General features: G+C 49.7%; 5 protein-coding genes across 7 annotated transcripts; 2 read left to right on the top strand and 3 right to left on the bottom strand.

Annotated features, from left to right (window-relative positions):
- Window positions 1-10,305: 10,305 nt before the first annotated feature.
- LOC117590221 (probable U3 small nucleolar RNA-associated protein 11) lies at window positions 10,306-11,205 on the bottom strand. Its single transcript, XM_034282688.1, has 2 exons — window positions 10,622-11,205; window positions 10,306-10,555 (listed from the first exon to the last, which is right to left on the bottom strand). The coding sequence occupies exons 1-2, from the start codon at window positions 11,093-11,095 to the stop codon at window positions 10,346-10,348; spliced, it is 684 nt and encodes a 227-aa protein (XP_034138579.1). The 5' UTR covers window positions 11,096-11,205; the 3' UTR covers window positions 10,306-10,345.
- A 245-nt stretch (window positions 11,206-11,450) lies between these two features.
- LOC117590457 (RNA cytidine acetyltransferase) lies at window positions 11,451-14,960 on the top strand. Of its 2 annotated transcripts, none has more exons than XM_034283092.1 (5): window positions 11,451-11,754; window positions 11,825-12,272; window positions 12,336-13,620; window positions 13,686-14,665; window positions 14,736-14,810. In XM_034283092.1, exons 1-4 carry the CDS (start codon window positions 11,552-11,554, stop codon window positions 14,663-14,665), a joined length of 2,916 nt encoding a protein of 971 aa, XP_034138983.1. In that variant the 5' UTR covers window positions 11,451-11,551; the 3' UTR covers window positions 14,736-14,810. The 2 variants fall into 2 exon arrangements, with proteins under 2 accessions (XP_034138983.1, XP_034138982.1); XM_034283091.1 differs by having other exon boundaries at window positions 11,452-11,754; window positions 13,686-14,661; window positions 14,736-14,960.
- Window positions 14,902-16,689, bottom strand: LOC117590459 (ribosome biogenesis protein NOP53). The gene is made up of 4 exons (XM_034283095.1): window positions 16,470-16,689; window positions 16,224-16,400; window positions 15,428-16,159; window positions 14,902-15,367 (listed from the first exon to the last, which is right to left on the bottom strand). The coding sequence occupies exons 1-4, from the start codon at window positions 16,595-16,597 to the stop codon at window positions 14,968-14,970; spliced, it is 1,437 nt and encodes a 478-aa protein (XP_034138986.1). The 5' UTR covers window positions 16,598-16,689; the 3' UTR covers window positions 14,902-14,967.
- Window positions 16,690-17,436: 747 nt separating this feature from the next.
- LOC117590460 lies at window positions 17,437-19,566 on the top strand. Of its 2 annotated transcripts, XM_034283097.1 has the most exons (3): window positions 17,437-17,653; window positions 17,881-18,417; window positions 18,483-19,566. In XM_034283097.1, the coding sequence occupies exons 2-3, from the start codon at window positions 17,945-17,947 to the stop codon at window positions 19,288-19,290; spliced, it is 1,281 nt and encodes a 426-aa protein (XP_034138988.1). In that variant the 5' UTR covers window positions 17,437-17,653; window positions 17,881-17,944; the 3' UTR covers window positions 19,291-19,566. The 2 variants fall into 2 exon arrangements, with proteins under 2 accessions (XP_034138988.1, XP_034138987.1); XM_034283096.1 differs by lacking the exon at window positions 17,437-17,653 and having other exon boundaries at window positions 17,827-18,417.
- Window positions 19,567-19,654: 88 nt separating this feature from the next.
- LOC117590458 (chitooligosaccharidolytic beta-N-acetylglucosaminidase) lies at window positions 19,655-22,630 on the bottom strand. Its single transcript, XM_034283093.1, has 3 exons — window positions 22,371-22,630; window positions 20,024-21,561; window positions 19,655-19,958 (listed from the first exon to the last, which is right to left on the bottom strand). Exons 1-3 carry the CDS (start codon window positions 22,502-22,504, stop codon window positions 19,777-19,779), a joined length of 1,854 nt encoding a protein of 617 aa, XP_034138984.1. The 5' UTR covers window positions 22,505-22,630; the 3' UTR covers window positions 19,655-19,776.
- Window positions 22,631-23,150: the final 520 nt, after the last annotated feature.

Genomic DNA, 23,150 nt, shown 5'->3' with positions numbered 1-23,150 from the left:
CAAATACGTGCAACAGCGCTCCAGTCACGTACCCCCAAAGATATAGAGTGGGAGAGAGAGAGAGAGAGAGAGAGAGAGAGTTTCTTAGCAGTAAAACAGAGAAAAAGCTGAAATTCCGCACGGATATAAACAAAATATAGTTCGGGGCCAAGCACCCACCCACTCGATACACCAACAGACAGACACCAGAATACATATGTATATTCGTATATGGGGTGTATATACCGTAGATATATTTCTATATCGTATACATATTTGTACGTGTATTCTCCAGGTCCTGCCGGTCTGCCTTCGCTCTACTCTCTCTCTCTATATAGTGGTGGGCGTAGCATGTCAACTGTGATGCCTGTGATGGTGGGTTCATCTCTATGTTGGGTCTCGGGCGTGAGGCTTTTGGGGCGCACTCTGGTGGTTGCCACGCTTTGGCGACCATGCCACCACAGTCCTCCCCATTCCCATCCCCATGTCCGTCAGTCAGTCAGTCATTCGGCCTGGGCATGGGCCTATTCCCATCTCCCCTGCATATCCAAGGCCCGGATGTGGCCCTCCTCCTCCCACAGCTCTTCCTTTCGCTGTGCTTGTGTTTGTGTCTGTATCTGTGCCCATGCCGTAGCCATTGTCGCACCATGGCATAGGAACACAAATCTCCCCAAAAGAATACTCTGCAACTGCAATACATACTTACATCCATTTGAAATAGAATCATACAAAGAGTGCTGAAGGATCTCTTCTTCCTTGTTAACCGAAACATAAATTTGCACTTGTTTAAACTAAGGAACTAAGGAATGAATCATTTAAATATGAAATTTATTTGCAATTTACATTTATCTTCAAGTTGAACAACTGAGTTTAATAATTGAATGAATATTTTTATTTTTGTTTAAATTTCTTTTGGAATTCATTTTAGAATATTATTTTGGACTTTTAGAACATTTTTAGATGCTTCGAGTATCGAAATTTCGTTCTGCATTTGCAATCAGACAGTGATTGAAATTCATTTAGATTCATGGCTAAATTTGTTGATATTTTCATGTTTTCCATACATTATTTTGGCACTTCGCAACCATAGTACTGGCTAAGTTTTTGTGTGGCGTGGCGTGATAGCTGTGGCGGAGTTTACGAGTAGCAGTAGGCCAAAGGCAGATGCCAGGCCAAGCATGATGATGCGCCCATCAACGAGGAGACATCGAGAGAGGGAGAGAGAGACAACCCAAACTCGTTTGTTCCGCTCCAACTCCGAGCTCCCGACTACCGACTACCGACTACGGACGGTAAAACAGCACAAGCGCCAGTTCCGGACCCGGACCCAGACCCGTACCCATACCCATACCCATACCCGAAACCCAACCACGACATTGACACCATCACCTAGCGACTCCTCTCGCTGGACGCCTGCTCCCGGATTGTTTTTCCGGCTTTGGGTCTATTTTTGCTGCCATTTGTAATCCTGCTGCTGTTCCCTCTTTCAGCATAGAATATTGTTACCTATGGCGAGCCCATGGCATCGTATCCCCGCTCCAGCCGTTCTTGCTCGATGCTTTTGGCGAGTAATAACTTTATGTGCGGGCAAAACGGACACGGGGGAAGGTGTGAGGAGGGCAAAAACCAAACCAAAATCGGGCTCAAAAAACCATAAAACTTGCCAAACGCCCAGTGATGATGTCGCTGTGTGTGTGTGTGTATGTGTGTGTGTTTATGTAACTGTGTATCTGTGTATCTGTGTATCTGTGTGCAACCCTCAGACAGCAGAACCAACGTTGAAGCTCCTCCTGTCCTTCGTGTTCCCACTGGCTTGGTTCGGTTTGTTTCGGTTCGGTTCTCGCTCGCTCGTCTTATCCGTCGTTATATCAGCGCAGTCATCATCGATATAAACTCTCGACTGGCGGCCCAGCAGACTGACAAACTGACAAACTGACAGACCCATACCCAGGAGAAAAACACTTGCACTTGCAAAAAAAAAGAGCAAAATTTACTCCCAAAAAGAAACTGAACAAATTTGACATATCTGTAAAATATTTACAAGAAATCTTTTAAAAAAATAACCAAAACAGGACAAAGGAAAGTGTGAGTATTACACATGGTTTGTTTTATGCTCAGTGATTGGTTGTTGTACACTCCGTATTTCTCTCAGTGTGGTGGGTGCCATTCCTAGGGTGCCTCACTCTATCGGAAGACTTCTTCGCTGCGGCGGCCTCCTGAGCTCATTCATCCATTCATTCATGCCATATCTCGGTCTCAGGCTACCAGCAGGAGTTGGTTTGGGGCAGGGGGCGTGGCAACACACACACACACACACACACACACACACCACAGCTACATAGATGTAGAGAGCGAGTGCGAGATGGTCGAAAGAGAGTCCAAAGTTTGTGGGTCTCGCCATGCGTATACGTAATCTGGTATTAGATTACTGATCCATGTCAAATCTTTGGCTTAGGTCCGTCCTTCCATCCGGCCGACTGTGCGTTCGCCTGTCCGTCCCCCTGTCCAGCTGTCCGCTAGGCTGTCCGTTCACTTGGTTGGGCCTTTGGTCGCGTTGTTGTGATTGATACGAGAGGAGAGAGGAGGTTGGGACTGGGACTGGGACTTTGTATCCTTACCTTCCTTGGTCTCTCTTGGTGTCGACAACCTCCTTACTCCTACTCCTCTATATGTGCCACTGCCCTCGCTTCCTCATTCCGCTTCCATACGCGCCGCTGATTTTATGCGCATCGTTTCCACATCACAAAGCTCAGCAGCGGCGAAAACGCTTCTCAATCCTCAATCCTCAATCCCCTCCCCTCTTCCAAGTGGTTCAGAGGCGAGAGCGTACAGGCAGCTGAGGAGACGAGACGAGAAGGCATCCGAGGGAAAAGGCGAATTACTTATAATATTAAACAGTGGCCAAAACGATGGACACGCCGAGCAGGTGAATGATTGGATCCACAGTATCCAGAGTTGGAAAAACTTCAGTTGATTGAACTTTTCACAGAGCGAGTGGCATGGTGGCATGGTGGCATGAAGGCATGGGAACCCCCGCCGTAAGCCAAAATCCAATCTCGCACTTCAGTTGCTCTCCAAAAAAAAAAAAATAAAGTAAAGAAAAGAAACCAAAAAGAGTGACTGACCGAGCATTGTAATCAGTGGGAGATTATAACCAGATTGCGATTGCGGTGAAGGCTTTTCTCCGTTTACGTGGCCATAATCCTTGCTTCGGTCTAAGCAATTAATTCGATTAGCCAGCAACAAAAAAAGAAGAGAGTTCCCTGGGTCCCAAAACCCTTGAGGAGTTTCATGAATTGACTAAAATAATATTAATACCATAAAGTAATGTTTTAAATTTGAATTTTGTTCTGGTTTTCTTGGCAGCGATTGTTGTGGAGCGCGTGGGAGTGGACAATTGGACTTCCATTCGATTCTTTAATTACTTGACCACACGTGAACAGGTTTTTTCTGGGATTTCGGTTAGAATACTTTTGAAATACTTTTGACTCTACTGATAATTATGAGTAAGCGCTAAGTAATGAAACGGATACTCTACTCCTCAAAATCAACTGAATATTCCTTATTTCTAAAGTGGCTTCAGATCGTAGACACCTTCTGTAGATATTGTTTCAACCTTTTGATTGCTTTAACCGCTTGACCCCAAACATAAAAGGGAAAAGGGAAAGCACTAGAATAATAAGAGCAGCAAAAGTGTACGGGGTTCCCATGCCCCCATGGTCCCATCTACTTCTCCTTCTCATCCTCCTCATCCTTTGCCTTTTGCTCTGCCTTCTCCTCCACCTCCACCGCCACCTCCTTCTCCACCACTTCATTAATAATGCACAGTTTACCTTAAGAGGATTTTCAACGCCTCCTCTGCTAATAATAAGGACACACAAAAGCACACAACACACTCCCCGCTCCGCCCACTTCTCGTAGGCCTCACCTCACCTCCCTGCAATCCCCGCCCACGACAGAGACAAATATGAAACGAGAAAGAAATACACGAATTCGCTTCGTCCGAACTGTAACGAAAGCTTAGATACCCTTCAGGGCGATTAATTGTAGCTGAACCTTAACTTGAAACAAATGCAGCAGCGAGCAACAGTGGCTGTTAAGAGTTAACAGAGCCAGTAACATAGAGAGAGAGAGAGAGAGAGAAACTACAATGTGGGAGCCAAAGGAGAGTGGAGAGAGTCAGCCCGAAGGCTTGCGTGTTGATTGCTATTGAATCATCATACCCTCTATTGCAGGGTATTTCGATATGAAAATATGTGGGAATATGACGTGCTGGCGGCTGGAAGAACTCATTCTCATCTCTTGCCCAGCACACAGAACGAGCACAAGGGGGAGTAGAGGAGAGGAGAGGAGAGGAGAGGAGAGCGACCAAAGCACGCCCTAATTTTGGCTTATTATTAACCAGCTCGCTTGGGTTCCTTCGTCCCTTTTTGGCCATGGGGTTCCGCTCCCTCTACTCTCGACCTGCCTTCTCCCGCGGAGCGTCACAAAAGCAGTGGCGGGGGGTTCTGTGTGTGTGTGTGTGTGTGTGTGTGTGTGTGGGGGCGTGGCCCAGAGTTAACGGCAACAACATCTGTGAAGATGCTGCCAAAAACGCCAGCATAATTATAATAATCATTTCATAATCATATTTTATTTTTATGTTTAGTTCTACCCCCGATCACCCCCTCCAACATGCCGCGCCGGCGAGTCCCCCGCGGGTTTTTCGCTACAAAAACTTTTTTCGAAACAGTTGCCAAAAAAAAAGAGAAGAAAGGGAAAAAAATAGCGCAGGAGAAGGACCAGGACCAGGATCAGGACCAGGAACGGGACCAGCAGCAATGTGGCACAGTGAGAGTGAGTGCGGGCAGGGTGCAACATCGACAGATGTGTTTCTCATTCGATTTTTAATATGCGGCCAATCTAACAGTAATTGGTTTGTTATTGTCTCCCCCGGCAAGGACATGCTAGTTGAACAGAGACAGCACTAGCCTCCGGAGACCAGAGGCCAGAGACCGGAGACCGTAGGGACGAGGACGAGGACGAGGACGAGGGCGAGCATCCCCTGTTCGTACTCCCTGCTGCGGTAAATATCTATCGTTTATTGTTATTGCTCTTGTTCGCTCTATTGTCCTCTATTGTTCTCAAGAGCGAGAGCGGGAGAACAGCTCGACATCCACATGGCACACTCGCACCATACACCATACACCATACACCCTCCGCCCCCCGTGGGTCGACCTGTTTGGTTAAATTTATGAAAAATGTTGTTCACACTTTCCGTTTTGCGTACAAAAGGAAGCAAAGAAACGAATCGAAACGAAAGGAAAGGAAACGCAACCGACCTGAGGGGGTGTGAGTGAGCTTATGGCAAAAGGGGGCAGAACAGACAGGTTGCCCGTCCGTGGGGTGGTGGGGGGGAGTCGACCTTTTGTTGGTGTACCAAATGGGTTACATGGTTGCACATGTTGTGCCTCAGTACTCCTCCCGTTTGCCCATTTGAGCCAGCACAAAAAAAACGAACACACCCAAAAAAAAAAAGGATAAATGTGGCTTTGGAGGGATGGATGGATGGATAAATGGATGCTGGAAGAGCAGATATTTTTGCAAAGCCTCAACCAGATTTTAAGAGGATCAAAAAGAGGATAACTGACTGAGAACAGAAAGGATATGCACGTGGAATGTCTGGGCTTTTGTGGATGAAGAAATGATAAGGAGACGTACGTGCAGCAGCACTTCTCGGTTGAATGTGTTACTGCTTGGACTGGTGCATGTAGCTAGCTGATTGGCAAGGATAGGATGCGGCAGGAAGTTTTCTTCTGCCTACCCAGGATACGATTCATCAACTCCCCCGCCGCCCCAACCGCAATGGCATTCGTATGAGGCACAGCGAATGAATGCCCACCCACATGAATGGGTTAAAGTGTTGCCTTGGTCCAGGGGTTGCGGCGGTGGGTGGATTTTTGTGGGTGTGCGCTTTACACGCACTTAAGCCTCGTCTCGGGACGCATCTGATAACAGATTTGGTCGCTATCGCTATCGCACATGGGTCTGTCTCCGGATTTCTCTTTCCGGGCTCCTCTCTAAACGATTGATGGCAGGCGGCAGTCGTCGTCTGCCCTGTCAAAAATTCGTATCCGTCGCATCTACTCGCACCCCAATAAAAACAAGAGCGAATGAAGGGAATCCCTTTGCGATGGGTTGTGTTAAGGGTTCTCCTTGGTGAGGAAATGATAAATTGCGCATTTGGGAGTTTTAAAGGTCAATTTAGGGGTTAGTCCTCTCCCCGAGTCGGTCTGCAGACCGACTGTCTGTCGGACTGACTGACTGGCAGACAAGCGGACCAGCGGACCAGCGGACCAGCGGACCAGCGGACCAGCGAATGGACGGGTTTGGGCTCTAGCCCTTGCTCAGAGACACTTCCGCAGCCCATAAACAGCGACACTTCAAAGTTAACTCGCACAATAAAAAATCCGTGTACGAGTTCCGTTCCTCCTGGTGTGCCCAAGCGCTTTTGGAGTGTCGAATGGCGAATCCCGAATGGCGAATGGCGAATGTCGCAACAGCGGGGTTGGCACTTGAGCTATCCAAGGGGAAAGGAGTGGTCTTTGGTGTGTAGAGTGTAGAGTGTAGCATGGAGCATGGAGTGCTGTGGAGTGCTGCCTCGAATTTGCTTATGGGATCTGTCTAGTGCGGCGCCTGTTGACTTTCTAGTTGGCATTTATATTAATGGCTCGGGTTCGAGCTGGAGTTTGGGTTCGGGTTTCTACTTGCACTCATTTTTTCAGTTCCCCTTTCGATTGTCAGCTCCTGGCGCGTGCCTCTGTTAAGGGATATGCGGGGCTTGATTTAGGGCCACGCTTAGGGCCCCTAGGGGTTGCTCTGCACAGGACAGGTAAATCCACACGGCAATCATATGTATGTGCAGAACATTTAGGCACTCGTCAACTCGTTTGCATCATTTGCAGTTTTCCAGTAGTGATTGGAAACATTCTGGCTACATTCTTCCATCTTCCGATTTCCATTCCATGAGCAAGTTCCACAGACAGTTTTGGGGTACTCCAATTACTTGAATGGGGGGCGCCAGCTTTGTCACGTTGCGGCTTGTGATTAGTTTTTAGTTCCAAGTAAAGTTCTGCAAGTATAACCTCCGTAAATCCTTCCGTTGTGTGTTCCCACGTTCCAGTACTCCGCTGTGAGTATTTTGTCCTCTTTTCTCTCCTTTTTTTTGTACGAATTTGTATGATTATTATGTTCCCAAAATGGGATTATACATTTTGTTGTAAGCTCGTTAGGTCGCTATGTTAGAATGGGAATGGGAATGGGAATGAGATTTTCCGCGCTTTTCTCTTGCTGGGCTCAGGCACAGGCACAGGCCCAGGCCCAGGCCAAGAGCATTTTTCTCATGTCACATGCACACCACTCACGCGTGTCGGGGGCGGTGAAGCGGCGAATTAAGATATTTACGGGAACAAAACCATTGACGCAGCCAGCAAGCAGCAGTCAGGTCCCGTCCCCCCGGTCTGGCCTGTACCTTGCATCTTCCGCTGATGCTGACGCTGACGCTGATGCTGCTGCTGCTGCTGCATCATGATAAGCGGTACGTCCAAGGGGCGGGGCTGCAACCCAAGCTGCTGCAGAAACGGAAACGCAAGACCTGGTCTCTGACATCTCTTCAGGAACACGCGTGTAGAGTTGCCAGGTTGCGCTTATCACAGCAGCCCAGGCGACAACTGTGGCCGGGGGGAAACGGGGTGACGGTGACGGTGACGGGGCCATGCCACGGGACGAATGTCCCACGTGCCACGTGCGGCCACGTGACCGGGGCTACAAACTTTACACGTGCCCCCAGAACGTTCTACAACCCAAACCCATCCAATGTCATGGTTTTTGGATTAGACTCAGGATGAGGATGTGGCTATGGCCGTGGGCGTGGCACTTGCTCAGCATTTTCGGAGGGAACGTGCAATGCAGGCAGGCCAGAGATCCCATTCGCAAGCCAATTTTTAAAATTGATAAGCAAATTTCCCAAAGAGATAAATACGACATCGGTGCCTCTTTTTTTCATTCGACGCACCATCAAGTGGCCCAAGCAACATCATCCCGAAGCATGTTACGCACAATTCCCGCTCAATCGACCGATGTGCGCTGCCGCATGACGCACGACTCGCGAGCATGCAGAAAAGAGAGACTAAAGTTTGACTAATATTCCAGAAAAATAAAAGCTAAACACAACTAAAAGATCTAAGCATCCAAAATGACACAAAATAAAACTAAAAATAAACAAAAAGGAAGGCAATTTGTGGCGTTTCTGTTGAATCTAATGGGAAGCGTGAAGCTTAAGGATCCAACAAGGGGCTGCTCAATACAGACGAGTGTGAAATGTAGGGGCTTGTAGCATAAATGGCTGACCTGTGGTAAGAGCTATTGAGGGGAAAGAATTGTTGAAGAGCACTCTTTGGGGAACTAGTTAGGTAGGCAGCTAGAAGGTAGCTCGAAATCCATCTCAAAGATGTGGGCAGAAAAAGATTCGAATGCTTTACTGCAATCAGTGTAAATATCTTCCGTCTTCAAGTTACCTTGAGCTCTACCTTTACCTCTATAATTATTTGGAGAGCAACTGTAAGATATTCCTTCCAGATTTCGGGAAAGCATAATGAATGGATGGATGGATAGAGTGAATGGTTTAAGCAAGGCTCCAAACAGAGACACGGAGAATGCAGAATTATCTTATCACAGTCCATTCTCAGTTTTCGTGGAATCGAATTTTAAAACCGACTTTGGAGGATATAATTTACTCTCATTTTTCGGGCTGCATCAATCCCATACGTTGCCAGCTGCAGCTGTATCAAAGGAGCTGTGGATATCAAGCCATATAGGTAGATCCCCAAAGGCTCTAAGGCTCAGCGATGCACTCAATCATAGCAGGCAAACAGAGACTGGTTTTCCATATTTCGGTTAGGGCTAACAAGTTAGGGTAAAAATCAGAGACCGCAGGCGACAGGCGGAGAGGCAGAGAGACAGCCACCATAAAAACATATGACACCATATTCTGATGAGTCGTGTCGCGCGTTTTGCACGCCAAATTATGCACAAAATAGATGGCTGTGTTGACACTTTCCAGGGCAGTGAAGAGCAGGGGAAGACAGGGCACACGACCCACACTACACGGTGCTATACACACGGAGGATGGACTCGCTGACAGCGCCGTAGAGCCAGGACCAGAGCCGCCGGCCCTAATCGGACTTGTCATGTGCGCATCACAACAGCAATCACAGAGCTTGGGTCGTCGGGCACAGGGGTGGGACGGGGCGAACAAAGCCAAAAATACGGGACTGAAAGAAAAACCTTCACCAATTTTTTAACTAGCATCAATTGGGTTTGTAATTTGAGACGTAACTTTGTGCCCCTGCCCTGGACCCGAGACCCGGTAACGGGAACGGGAACGGTAACGGGAACAAAGGGGTGGTCGAACCAAAAGCGATTGCGGTGCCAAATGCGGCAGAGATTGCATGAGGATGAGGGAGCGACTCGACACGATACCACCCTAGGCCTAGGTCAAGGTGTCACATGAAATTAGTTGCCTGGAAGAAGCACGAGCGATCCGCAAGAGTTTCGCTACAGCTCTCCTTTCCAGAAGCATCAGAGTTAAGGAACTATTTGCCATTCGCTATTATAAATCTTTCTTTAGCTCTCAGATTTTCCCATATCGGATCAGATTCAAAATGTGGTTTCTTCAATCTACATTCACACATTTCTCAAAACTGAATAGCGTACGTTATGGTAATGGGACAATACAATATTGTGCCTACCATCAGGATAAACGTCGCAGAATTACGGCAGAAAATGGAACTCTTAGCCATGCTATAAACCCCAAATACTGGTCCAAGTACTGGCGCCATCTTGAGGGCTCGTTGGGTTTAGAACAAGGTTCGTGTCTGTGGTAAATGTAAGGTTAGCTTTGGTGTAGAAAAGTTGATGTAACTGCAACATGTCATTACTTTGTGCATTTTACTTAATTGATGCCACTAAAGAGGCAGAGCGTAAAAAGCATTCACAAAAACATAAAACTTGAACTTTTTATTTACCAAGAAATCAGGAATCAAGGTGAACAATTATTTGGTGGGTATATGCACATAAGTATAAGAGAAAGTGGTATACTTATCCAGGACTGCAACCCATGCTAAGTGCACTCAAAAGTTTACCTCAAAACAACTACGAAATCTCTCCCAAGAGTATTTTGGCTGGGAGCTCTCCCGTTCCTGCTTTGTATTGTGTTTACTGTCTGAAGCAACACAAGCATCTGTGTCCATAACCCTCAACCGTTCAGTAATTGGCAACGTATCCAAGTAACACTTAAATCGCTTTATTTAAGAACTTTAGGTTTTCCTCACTTCTTGCGCTCGTAGCGGAACTCGTAGACCGGTGGCCTATCCGCTGTGGCGGGCTTCAGTTTCTGTGGCTTGATGAGACGCGGCTGCTTGAGCTGCTTCTTCAGCAGAAGCTTCTGCTGGACAATGCTCAGCTCCCGTTCTCGCTGCTCGCGTTTTTTCAGCTCGTTGATGCGCTGCTGCTTGGTGCTGTTGGGTGCGAGTGGCTCCTAAGGGATTGAGGAAAGAGAAGCTACATAAGTCACATGGCCAGTCGAGGGACGGGTAAAACTCACCTTTGTGACCTCCGCCTCCTTGAGGCGCTCGCCCAGTGTCGCTGTGTGTTTTTTGCCCTGCTCATCGAACGTGTAGTGCTTGTTGGCCTTGGCTGCGGCTATGTCCATCAGTTCGACCTTCAGGCGGTCGATTTTGCGGCGCTCTATGGTACGCTTCATCACCACATACTTGAGATCCTGGGTCTGCATCAGGGCCAGCTGTTCGGGTGTGTGCTCGTCTTTGGCCTGCTTCTCGTGGTGCACATCGTCCGAGAGCTTCGAGTTGATCATGTGGTGGTAGAACTCGTCAGGATTCTTGTTCTGGGCCCGCTTATAGAGCAGCTTCAGAGTCTTCTCCTTGCGTTGGGCATCAAGAGCGCGCTTCTTGTAATCTTTCTTTTTCTCGAGCAGGCCCAGGTGCTGGCGTGCGTCTGGCTGGTGGCGCTCGCGATGCACCTTCTGGTTGCTCTTGTTGGCCTTCTTCCATGAGGACATGGCTCCGCTTTATATTTGCTTCCGGCAGCAGCGTTTAAATGGTATTTTAAAATCAAAAACAATTTGTTTACACAAAAACGTGCGTGCAAGCAGTGACCGCGGATCTAATGATAAAATATACCGCACGAACATCAAAAATATACCATCTGATTTTCAAATATACCGTAAATCTTAAAACAACTTTTTCTACTTAACATTACTAGCTAGTACGGCGGTTTACAACTAAGAAGGTACTTACGTGAGTGGGAATGGAATGTTAAGTATGGTGAAGAATATGGTTATCTTCAGTTTATTTACGTTATTTTTTTTTCATGGAAGGGTGGTATATTTATGACGGAATAGGTTATCGATATGTCCGTACACGTGCATTTTAAACTTCTGCATGCAGACAATTCGTTTATTTATTAGATTTTAAAACTTAATACAAGAGTTAAGAGAATAGCGCCAGTAACCAAAATGGTCAAGAAGAAAATTGACAATCGCATACGCGTGATGATCGAGAATGGCGTTAAGCTTGGCCATCGGACCATGTTCATCATCATCGGGGACAAGGCGCGCGACCAAGTGCCCATACTTTACGACATTCTCACCAAGTCCACGGTGAAGGCGCGCCCCACAGTGCTGTGGTGCTACAAGAACAAAGACGAGGCCATATCCAAGTGAGTGGTGGAGCAGTTTAATGTCTTGCAAGTGCCCAAGATTCACGTATATGCCGTTCCTTTCTTACAGCCATGGCAAAAAGCGGGCCAAAAAGATTGCCGTGGGCAAGGTGGATGTGAACGAGGCGGATCTGTTCGATTCCTTCCGTGTGGCCACCACCATCCATGGGCGCTACTACTCGGAGACACATGCGGTTCTGGGCCGCACGTATGGCGTGTGCGTGCTGCAGGACTTTGAGGCTCTCACGCCGAACCTGCTGGCACGCACCGTGGAAACGGTCGAGGGCGGCGGCCTAATTATACTGCTGCTGAAATCCCTGCAGTCGCTGAAGCAGCTCTACACAATGAGCATGGATGTGCACAAACGCTTCCGCACCGAGGCCCATCAGACAGTCACCTGTCGCTTCAACGAGCGCTTGATCCTGTCGCTGGCAGACTGCAAGCGCTGCCTGGTGGTCAACGATGACCTGACTGTGCTGCCACTCAGCTCGAAGACCATCAACGTGGAACCAGTGAATGTAAGCACCATTTCCGACTGATTTCACTCAATTGTTGAATCACTTCCCTGATTTTGGCTGTAGCCTGCAGGTGCCGGTCGCTCCGAGAACGAAAGCAGTCTGAGGGATCTGAAGGAGAGCCTGCTGAATGTGCAGCCAGCTGGGGCCTTGGTTAACCTTTGCAAGACCTACGACCAGGCCAATGCCGTGGCTCAGTTTATTGAGGCGCTGGTTGACAAGCAGCTGAAGCCACCCATGTCCCTGACAGCGGCACGAGGACGCGGCAAATCGGCTGCCCTGGGTCTCTCTATAGCCGCGGCCGTGGCCTTTGGCTATGTGAATGTCTACGTGACCTCGCCGCATCCCGAGAATCTGATCACGCTGTTCGAGTTTGTGCTCAAAGGGTTCGATGCGCTGGAGTATCAGGAGCATGCGGACTACACCATAATCCGCTCGACAAATGCCGACTACAAGAAGGCCATCATACGGATCAATATCACGCGGAGCAGTCGACAGACCATCCAATACATTGCGCCCAGCGATACGCATCTGCTGAATGCCGCCGATCTGCTGCTGATCGATGAGGCTGCGGCAATTCCCCTGCCGCTGGTGAAGAAGATGATTGGGCCCTATCTGGTGTTCATGGCCAGCACCATCAATGGCTACGAGGGCACCGGACGCTCCCTCAGCCTGAAGCTCATCTCGCAGCTGCAGAAGGAAAACAATGCCCGGCCGCCGCTCAAGTTGGATGAATCGATTCGCTACCAGGAGAACGACGACATCGAGCGCTGGCTAATCAATCTGCTCTGCCTGGATGCCAGCACGGTGCCATCCATCAGCTCCGGCTGCCCCACGCCCGATGCCTGTGAGTTGTACTACATTGATCGCGATGCACTCTTCTCCTACCACAAGGCCGCCGAGTCCTTCCTGCATCGCCTCGTCTCCATCTACGTGTCCTCCCACTACAAGAACACCCCCAACGACCTCCAGATGATGAGCGACGCACCAGCGCATCATCTATTCTGCCTGCTGGGCCCCGTGCAGCGTCTCGATCAGCTGCCCGAAATCCTTGTCGTCATCCAGGTGTCTCTGGAAGGGCAGATCTCCTCGAAGAGCATCAGCGAGTCGTTGGGGCGTGGCAAGAAGGCCGCCGGCGACCTCATACCCTGGAACATAGCCGAACAGTATGGCGATGTGGACTTTCCCAAGCTCTGCGGCGTTCGCATTGTGCGCGTGGCCACGCATCCCAATTATCAGCGGATGGGCTATGGCAAGCGGGCCATTCAGCTGCTCAAGGACTACTATGCCGGGAGGCACACAAACCTGGACCTGAGCGGGTCCAAAGCCTTCAAGGCTGGTGGCCAAAATGGTGAGCATCAAACGCATCCACATTGACCTTTCCCGCGATAACATTTCGTTTCGCATCCCCCGTAGGCATTGAGGAGGTGGAGGAGGAGCAGCTGAGTCTTCTGAAGGAGGAGATTCGGCCTAGGAAAAACATTCCCACACTCCTACAGCGCTTGCATGAGCGCACTCCGGAGCCGGTGGACTACATTGGCACCTCGTACGGCCTGACGCCGGAGCTGCTGAAGTTCTGGAAGGCCGCCGGCTTTGTGCCGGTATATCTCAGCCAGAAGGCTAATGAACTGACCGCCGAGCACAGCTGCATTATGCTGCACACGCCCGGGACGACGCCCTGGCTGGGGCTGTACTACCAGGACTTTAGGCGACGTGTCCTCAAGCTGATGGGCAAGACGTTCCGCGAGTTCGAGACGAAACTCTGTCTGGCACTGCTCAAGAACAAGTCCGCGTCGGAGTCTGGGAGCAAACCCCTGGACAAGCACACACTGGACGTGTTCTTTTTGCCGCACGACCTGAAGCGCCTCGAGAGCTACGCCCGCCAGCAGTCCGAATTCCGTTTGATCCTCGACCTGCTCACAGACATCGCCCAGCTGTACTTCCAGGGCCGTTTTGAGTCCCTGCAACTGGACCTGGTACAGCAGGGCATCTTGCTGGCATTGGGCGTGCAGGGCAAGACGGTGGATATGCTCGGGCAGGAGCTAAACATGCCGGGCAACCAGCTGCTGGCCAAGTTCTTTGATGCCATGAAGAAGTGCAATCAGTGCTTCCGCTCGATCATCGAACAGCACATCGAGGGGGGCATGCTGCAGGAGGCGGATCTGCCGCGCGGCGAGGACCTACAGCCCATCAGCCTCTCGCTCGACCAGGAGCTGGACCAGACCGCCCAGAAGCTGAGCAAGCAGCAGCGCAAGGAGCTGAAGCGCCTCAAGGCCGAGCAGCTGGACGAGTTCCTCATCAAAGGCACCGACGAAGACTGGTCCCAGGCGCTGCAAACGAACGGCAGTGGCCCCACCAGCGGCGGCAGCAGTGGCCTCATCTCCGTCAAGAGGTAGGTGCGGGCGTACAATTCCGATTTCCCCTCCCCTTTCAATGGCCAAACCTTACATCTCTTTCTTTTCCCAGTGGACACCTGAAAAGCGGACCCATTGAGCAACTGGAGGATCGGGAGCTGGATGGACCGCAGGCCAAGAAGAAAAAGAAGAGCAATTCAAAACAGAAACGCAGTCTGGGCAAGTCCCTGATCTAGGAGGAGGATTTTAATTGTTGTAGTTTTTTGTAATTACATTTCTTTTTTTTTAAGTTTCGCTAAAAAAAAATACGCCGAATACATCTAATCGAAGTATGGAAGTTGGTCTTAAATTTTAATGGTATCCTTGGTCTGCTTGGCCGCCTTGGCGGCTGCTCGACGACGATCGGCCAGGTCCTGGTAGCTGGTGCCCGGATCCTTGTGGGTGTTGCGCTCGAAGCGTTTCACCTTGGACTTCTTGCGGTTGACGGCCACCGTTGTGGGCAGCATGTTGTTCTTCTGCAGCAGATGGAAGCGATCCTTCAGGAGATTGCTCTCCGGTTTCACGTTGCGCAAATTGCCAGCCAGATCCTCGGGCATATTCACATCCACATCGGGCTCCTCGAACTTGTGCCGCCCCAGGCGCTTCGGCTCGAATTTCTTTTTCTCCGCCCGCTGCTTGCGGCGCTTCTTCAGGTCATTTAGGTCCTCCGCCTCGTCATCCAGTTCATGGCGAATCGATTTGATGCTGAAAGATGAGATCAAATTGAGTAAAGGATGGATGGGGGGGTGGGAACAAGTGTCTTACCGGATTAAGTCTGCTGTCTGTTGCTTGAGCTTCTTTTTGAGCTCCGTTTTGCGCTGCAGCTCCTTCTGCTTGAGCTCCTTTCGGCGTGCCTGTTTGCTCTTCTTTGCGTCTCTCTCCACGGCGGCATTGATGGTGCGATATGCCTTATCGGACGAGTCCGCCTCTTGGGGTTCTTCCTGCTCGGATTCCTCCTCTTTCTCATCTTCATCCAAGCCAGCACTCATCTCCATCAGGCGGCGTTCGTCGCGCTGTTGGGGTGTGACTTTGCTAAACATGCTGGTGGTGACGCGCTTCAGATGCTTCTCCTTCTGGATGATGCCCTCCTCGCGCTCCACGACCTGCGACAGCAGCTGCTCGTGCGCCTGCAGTGTTGGATTGTAGCTCATTCCCGGATGTGGAGCTTCAAACTTCTTGCCCTTAATGGTCTTGTGGTGCATGCTGGCGTGTGTCTTGACCAGCTTTTTGCCCACATTGCCGGCTATGTGGAGGGCCAGATCGCGGCTGATCCAGCCCTTCTCGTCCTTCAAGCCGGGTATCTTGTCACGGAAGTCTACGTCCTCCCAAATATCGGTCTCAAAGTTGGTTTTCTTTGCCTTCTTGTCGGCCAGGCGCTGCTCCATCTTCACATAGTACTGGCCCCGATCGCTGTTGGCCTGTCGATGGCGTGGCTTGGTGGGATTGCACACCTCCAACTCGATATTGCGTCCATTCTTCTTTTGCTTTACATGATTGCTGAAAAAAAACGCACAGGCATTTGCATTCGAGTGAATCAATACAACAGAAGCGCATCACCTACCGCTTGACAATGGGATCCTCCACTTTGGATGTGTTCTCCATTGGCTGGAATGTGCGCATGGGCTTCTTGGCATTTAGCTTTCTCTTCTGCTTAATGCTCAGCACAGTAGTGGTCTTCGCTTTCAGTGGCGAGGAGTCCAGCACGAATAGATCCTCATCCTGCTTTTCTGTGAAGGTGCTGCGCGTGCAGGCAGCGTGCAATGGAAAAAGTTGACAAAACTTCAAGATTTCATTTGCCAGAACTCACCCAACGCGCTCCTCCTGGCGCTGATCCTCGAGGAACTGCTCTACATCTTGTATGTCTGTCTTGCGCCAGGCAGATTTGTTTTTCTTTGAAATGCGCTTCTTTTTCGTTCCGGGCTCAACGGCAGTCATGATTCAAGTTTAATGAAAATGAAAACAAATTTAAAGAGCGGTGCACACGTGCAATCTGCTTACGCTGTGCAGCACTGCGTCTGACATGACAACTCACGTTCACCAACACTTGACTGTCAGAGCTGCCAGCTGAGCGGTTTGTATCTCAGTGATGCGAAGTAGAAATTTCGTATCAAGGATAAAAAAATATGTTCAGAAATGAGGTAGTCACAATATGATTTCCATGGTAAATATATAAAATATGTTCAATTAGACTATTCGACCTTACTATCGTAAAGAGAGCAGCTTTTTCTGGAAATAGCTGAAAATAACTAATAGCTAAAATAAGCTAAATATTGTCGAGGTGTATAATAATGTATATCTTAACTAACGATGTGTACAGTTTTTCTGTATCTGAGTTTTAATAAATAAGTCCCACAGTACAGTTAAAGTGTCGAAACTAGCTTTATATCAAAATAAAACGTTTAAAATATCTAAAAGCTAGCTCTGGCATTTAGCTTACGAATCGCATCTCTATTCCATACAAGTGTCAGATGCACGCACGATGATGCAAATAAAAAAGGTGGTCTCGTCGGCAAAAAGTAGTCTACCAGCTATGCTGTTAAGTGCGATGGAAGAGATTCTGCGTGGTAAGTGTGATTGAAACGACAGTGGAGTGTTTTGATTAACCCTTACAAACCCCTAACCAATTACATGAATAAGAGTTTAAGTTTTTTTATATATGCTTTTTATATAAGTTACTACTAGAATAATTGACCGAAGTCCGACGATTCGGCAAGCGACGAGACCAACTTGTATATTTGCATCATGGCACACACATTCCAATCAACAATTATTGCGTGGGAGTGTGCGTGCGTTTCTGCCGGCCATTCAACCGTATAAAAATGTTGTTTTCAATTTAAAAGGAAGCCGCGCGCCCAAACAATCGACAGAAGCACTCTGTTATAGCGGTCAAAAGGGCGAGCGAAATCCCAGAAAAACACTCCAAATAACAATCAAGCAACGCGAGAGAGAAGCAGAACCAGAAAATATACAAACTCGCGGAATAAAAAGCCGGTAAGTAGAGTAGTACGCTCGCACGCTACGATAGCGTCTACAGTGACTGAGGCAGAGGCGCGCCTTCAGCAGCAGCAGCAACTGGTAGCTGTGGAACTACTTACGTGTCCCAAACAAATCCTCAGACAGGAGAGAGGCAGAAGTCGCCGCAGATTTTTTTCACTGATTATCGCTGAATGTCAAGTGCTGTCCGCTTATCAATTGAATACTATCTCATTTCCGAGCAGATTGTTTGCCACAAATAGCTGATAGAGATCCCCGAGTGGTTACACTAACGCATCAACCGTCAAGATGAGCTCAACACCAACATTTTCGGACATTTCGGCCAAGTTCTCGGAGGCGACGCTGGATGAGATCATCCAGAAGGCGGGCGGCACCAAGCACACCTCGTACAAGTTCGGGCCCAGCGGCAAGAAGGGCGATGCCTACTTGAGCCGCGTCTTTCGCATCACCATCTTTGGAGTGAAGGTGGGGCCGGATGGCAAGGAGGCGGAGCTGGAAGTGAATACCATTGTCAAGGCCATGCCGGACAATCTGCACAGGCGACGTCTGTTTCGGTCTGTGATATTTTTCCGGAATGAGATCCACTTCTACACGAAGGTCATTCCGGCCATTGAGGCCTTCCAGGCTGCCAGGCAGCCCAAGCCCAAGCCCAATAATCCCTTTGTGGAGTACGCCAAGTGCTATGCCTCGCTGTGCGATGGCATCAACGACTTCATTGTGCTTGAGGATGTGGGACCACGCGGCTACAGGGCCCCTGTTCGGTGAGTGCCAACCATGCCAGCAGAGCCTCCTTTGCCCTTCCCCCATGTAAAACGTTCTATCACAGCCAGGACTATATTGCCCTGGAGGATGCCCTGCTGACGATGCGAACTCTGGGGCGCTACCATGGCGTGGCCCTGGCCTTCAATGCCTTGGACTCCAAGAACTTCGAGAAGGCCGCCTCGGCCCTGGAGGAGACCTACTACGGGGAGCACACTCGCGAATGGTACACCGACTTCCTGGGTCTGGCCGAGAACGTGGCCAAGGATGCCATTGCCAAGACCTATCCCAACACCAAGTACGAGACAATTAGCAGTAACTTCCTGCAGCCGTCGCTCTTTGACGACTTGATCGACCTCGTGTCCACGCGCTCGAAGTTGAGCGTGTTCGGGCACGGCGATTGCTGGACGCCCAACTTCCTCACCAGCTACGGAAATGGAGGCGAGCCGCTAAAGATTATCATCATCGACTTCCAGCTGGCGCGCTGCTCCTCGCTGGCCCTCGACCTGAGCTTCTTCATTTATTCGTGCACCAGCCAGGAGCTGCGCGAGAAGCATTATGATGAGCTGCTTCGCGCCTATCTGGACAGTGCCCAAGATTTGATCACCGACCTGGGCGGCGATGCCGAGACGATCATCTCCTGGGACTCGCTCAAGGCAGAGCTCGTCCAGTTTGGACGCTTCGGCTGCGGCATGGGCATTGAATCGCTGCCCATGACCATGATGGAGGACGAGGAGGTTGCCGATCTGGATGCCATCAAGGAGAATGCCGTTCTCACCGACATCTGGAACATTACGCCCTTCAAAGAGCCCGCCAAGCAGCAACGTCTTGCCGACATATTCAAGCATGCCATCGACCAGAACTACATCAAGTAGAGCCGAACGCGGCGCGCTCTCCCCTTCGATTTTAAGTAGCACCAGAAAGATCCACGGCAGTGGAGGATAATGCCAATGTATTCCCATTCCTGTATTAATGGCTATTCCACATCATATCGCACATTCTATATCGTATAACCTGTCTAATATAATGCAATTTTGTTTGCCTACCCGTAATAGAGTGTAACCCATAAGGTGGACTAAACTGTGGTTCGTCACTCGATTGAAAATGCCATCCGAGGTGCACTATCGCATGACACATTAAGCAGCAAGAAAGTAAACAGATTTAAGGAAAATTGTATAAAATGTATCCCTAAACGAGTATTGCGATTCCTCCTCAAAAGTTCAATCAAACACTTTGATACTGGTTGGATTAGAATGGATTTTTGTTTGTATGTATAATAAACGAAGGAGATAACATAACTGAAAACGTATATACACAGTGCTGTTCGCTCTCTCTCTCTCTCTTTCTCTCTGTCTGTCTATCTAAAGACATCTTCCTTCGTGGAGGACACACCAGCGCGGGATGACGGCGTCCGCATGGATGCCACGTGCGAGGAGGCGCTCACGATAGCGATAGAAGCGTTGCTGGGCCACCAGGGCCGAAGACTTCGGATTCGACCAGAGGCGCTCGGCGGCCGCACCAGCTCGTGGCCAGATGCGGGACTCTGTAACGGATCGAAGGATCGCATTGGTTAAATGAAAAGAGAAAAAGGGTTGGGCATGCAGTTACCCAAGGAGTTGTGATCGACAAACTCGCTCCACATGCACGCCTCGCCGCCGAGGACCTGGCTGCTGTGATTGCCCATCGGCATGCCGCTGGCATAGACGGTGCGCCAGTTGTAGTAGCTGGTGCTGCCCCAGAAGCCGTGGTCCAGGTACCAGGCATTCTTGGTGGAAATAATCAGGCGGTAGCCGCGCTGCAGCAGCTCCCGATTGAGGGGGTCCGCGGAATCGACCCACGTCTGGATGATGAATCGCTCCTTGGGCAGGAAGGTCTCAATGTATTTGGGAACTGTAAGGTGGCTGGACCAGATGATCACCGGCTTGGGATCCTTGATGTTGGGATACATGCGCTCGTTGATGTCGTCCCAGGCATTGAGATTCCGCTGATGGAACTGCGACCAAAGACGGAGGAAGCTGTTCTCGCTGCGATCGTAGCCCTGGGCCCGCATCTTCGCTACGATCTCCTCCGTGTTGTTCCAGCACGGTAGGTACACCTCGTCGCCGCCCATGTGCACGGTCTCCTCAGGTGCCCCAACTTCGGCCACATCTTCGAGGATCTCCTTCAGCACGGCGTACATGTGATCGTTCAGGGGGTTCAGCTGCCCGCATGGCGGCTGTACGCAGAAGCTCCGCCACGGCGACTGATTTAGGCAAACGGACATGTTGCCCAGTCCCGCCGCCGGACCCCACTGCCAGCCATTGCCCGCGTGCGAGGGCCCATCGATCTCGATGAGGATGCGAATGCCCCTGAGGCGGGCGTACTTCACCAGATTGATGGCATCCGTGCGAGAGTAGGTCTGGGAGGTGGAGTAGGCGCCGTAGCGCTGCATCTCCGGCACACGGGTGATCTCCAGCGGGAAACTGTGCGTGTCCACCACATGCCAGTGGAGGACATTCATCTTGGAGGCGGCCATGGCATCCAGGGTGCTACGCAGATACCGCAGCGGTATAAAGTTACGCGAGGTGTCCAGCAGCACGCCGCGATGCGGGTAGGCGGGACGATCTGCGATGCGAGCGGCGCTGACGAGGAGCAGGCCGTTGCTCACGCTGCCTGTGACCAGGTTGCTGAGCGTCTCGAAGGAGTGCCTCGCCCCGTACACCGTCGCCGCCTGGATGTCCACAAAGGTGGCCGTCTCCGTGGTGCGCAGCACCATCGTGTAGCTCTCGTCCGTGCGCCAGTCGAGCACCAGACTGTTGCTGCTCACAGTTGCCCGCACAAGGATCTGCTTGCTGCTGGCCAAAGTGCAGTTGCGGGTGCACTCCTTGAGCAGATTACTCACAAACAGGCGGTTCGTCTCTCGCAAAAACTGCGTGGTCGCCTCGCTGGGGGCCACAACATGGAAGCGCACCTTCCAAGGATCAAAGTGCACCCGCTCGTGCGACAGGCTGCACTCCACACCCGTCGGCATGGGCCAGATGGAACCATACTTGCCGCACGACAGCCGACAGTCCCTCTGGCTCTCAAAGTGCTCCTCCAAATACCCGACCCCATTCTCCAACTCATCCTCGGGGCTGCAGATGTCCGTTTGGCTGCAGAACCATTTCCTGAAACATGAAACATGAAAATTTGATAGCGAATTTGAATTGTTTACTCTCGGGCGGAAGACTTTTCGATAAGCTTATCAAATGCCACTTCGAGGGATTTCCGTTCCACTCAAAAGACCCACAATGATTGCAGAGGATCTACCCTTTAAAAACCCTCAAGATATGGACAACATTTGACCATATTTTTCGCTTGTAAAATTCTTACATTTCCATCAAAATTGTTTTGTTTAATTGAGTACTTTGCGGTTCGATATTGATTCGATATTAATCTTAAGGGAAATACCGTTTCATTTATCTTGGTTTTTGGTTCAAGCAGGAATTATTTTCTTTCTTTTTTAAGCTTTTTAAAAACATTGTTTGGGTTTTCTCACCATTCTATTGAATGAATTCGACTTGATTATTTGGTAAACTATTAAGTCTTCACTTGCACCACTTTCTCCGTTTGGGGTTGTAGTTTTGCACTAAGAAATTCCTTTAAACAATGGTTTTAATTATCATTTTCTTTCTTTATTATTCCCATTTTATTTTCACTTTTATCACAAAAAACACCAAAAGAAAAACACCACAAACTTTATATATAATAGAATTAAATATCCCTTTCATCCAGTTGAAAATATTTATTAATTTTTATTTCACTTTTTGTTTTATTTTATAGGACAGGATCATTAGAGCTTTACTTTTGCACATTAGAATATCTGGAAAGCTGTCTGGAAAACCCACTTTTTCTTCAAGGCCTTGGTTTCAATTTCGCGTGAGACGAAATTAGGTTGAATTTTGATTTCAGAGTGCACGGGGAAGTGGGAACACACCTGCTGCCGCCAGCGATTGCCTCGGCGCTGTCGTCGCCCTGCGTCCGCCCTACACCAAGGGCTAGGCAAATGCAGACCACCAGCGTCGCTGTCGCTGTAGAGCAGTGATAACGGTTGTGGCCGCTGAACCGCATCTTCCTTTCTAACTGTACTCGCTGGCTATGCTGCTCTTTTTATATACAATGTGCGCCAAACCGAGATAGTGACAGCCAAAAACAAAAATTTAAACGGAACAAAAAAAATAGAGAGAAACAAAAAAAAAAAACTAGGTGAAATTTCACTTTCTGCAGCGACACACTAGGGGGGGCCGCACACATGCAAATGGGCGCCGTACTGAATGCTGACTGAAAACTGAATTAAAAATGCTGCAAAGCCGGGCTTATCGACAGAATTAGCAACAGCAGCAGCACTCACACACAAGCACACGCGCGGCCCCGACCACTGTCATGGTGTATGATTGTCAGGGTGCGGCCTTCACCTAACAGTTGCATTTCTGCACTTGGGACTATGGGTGCTACCACCTGTGATGCGATACACTCATGGAGGGCGAGTGATGAAGAAAATCTGCCACTCGATTTGTGCCATTGCAATGGCTCACCCTTTTTCAATACACATTGCACAAGAGCGTCGCGGTCACTGGGTGAAAGAGAGTTCCTACAGCCAGCGAGAGTGAGAAAGAGCAGAAGTGAGGCCGCCTGACAGCCCACTCGCGACTACTCACCCCACCAACCATCCTGTTTGTCGCGCATAAGTACGGAAATAGTGGGGGAGGGTGAGAGC

This window comes from Drosophila guanche, unplaced genomic scaffold, assembly GCF_900245975.1.
Source record: "Drosophila guanche unplaced genomic scaffold, DGUA_6, whole genome shotgun sequence".
NCBI lineage: Eukaryota > Metazoa > Arthropoda > Insecta > Diptera > Drosophilidae > Drosophila > Drosophila guanche.
Note: the sequence above shows the minus strand (reverse complement) of the source record. Positions and strands in the feature narration are given on the sequence as shown.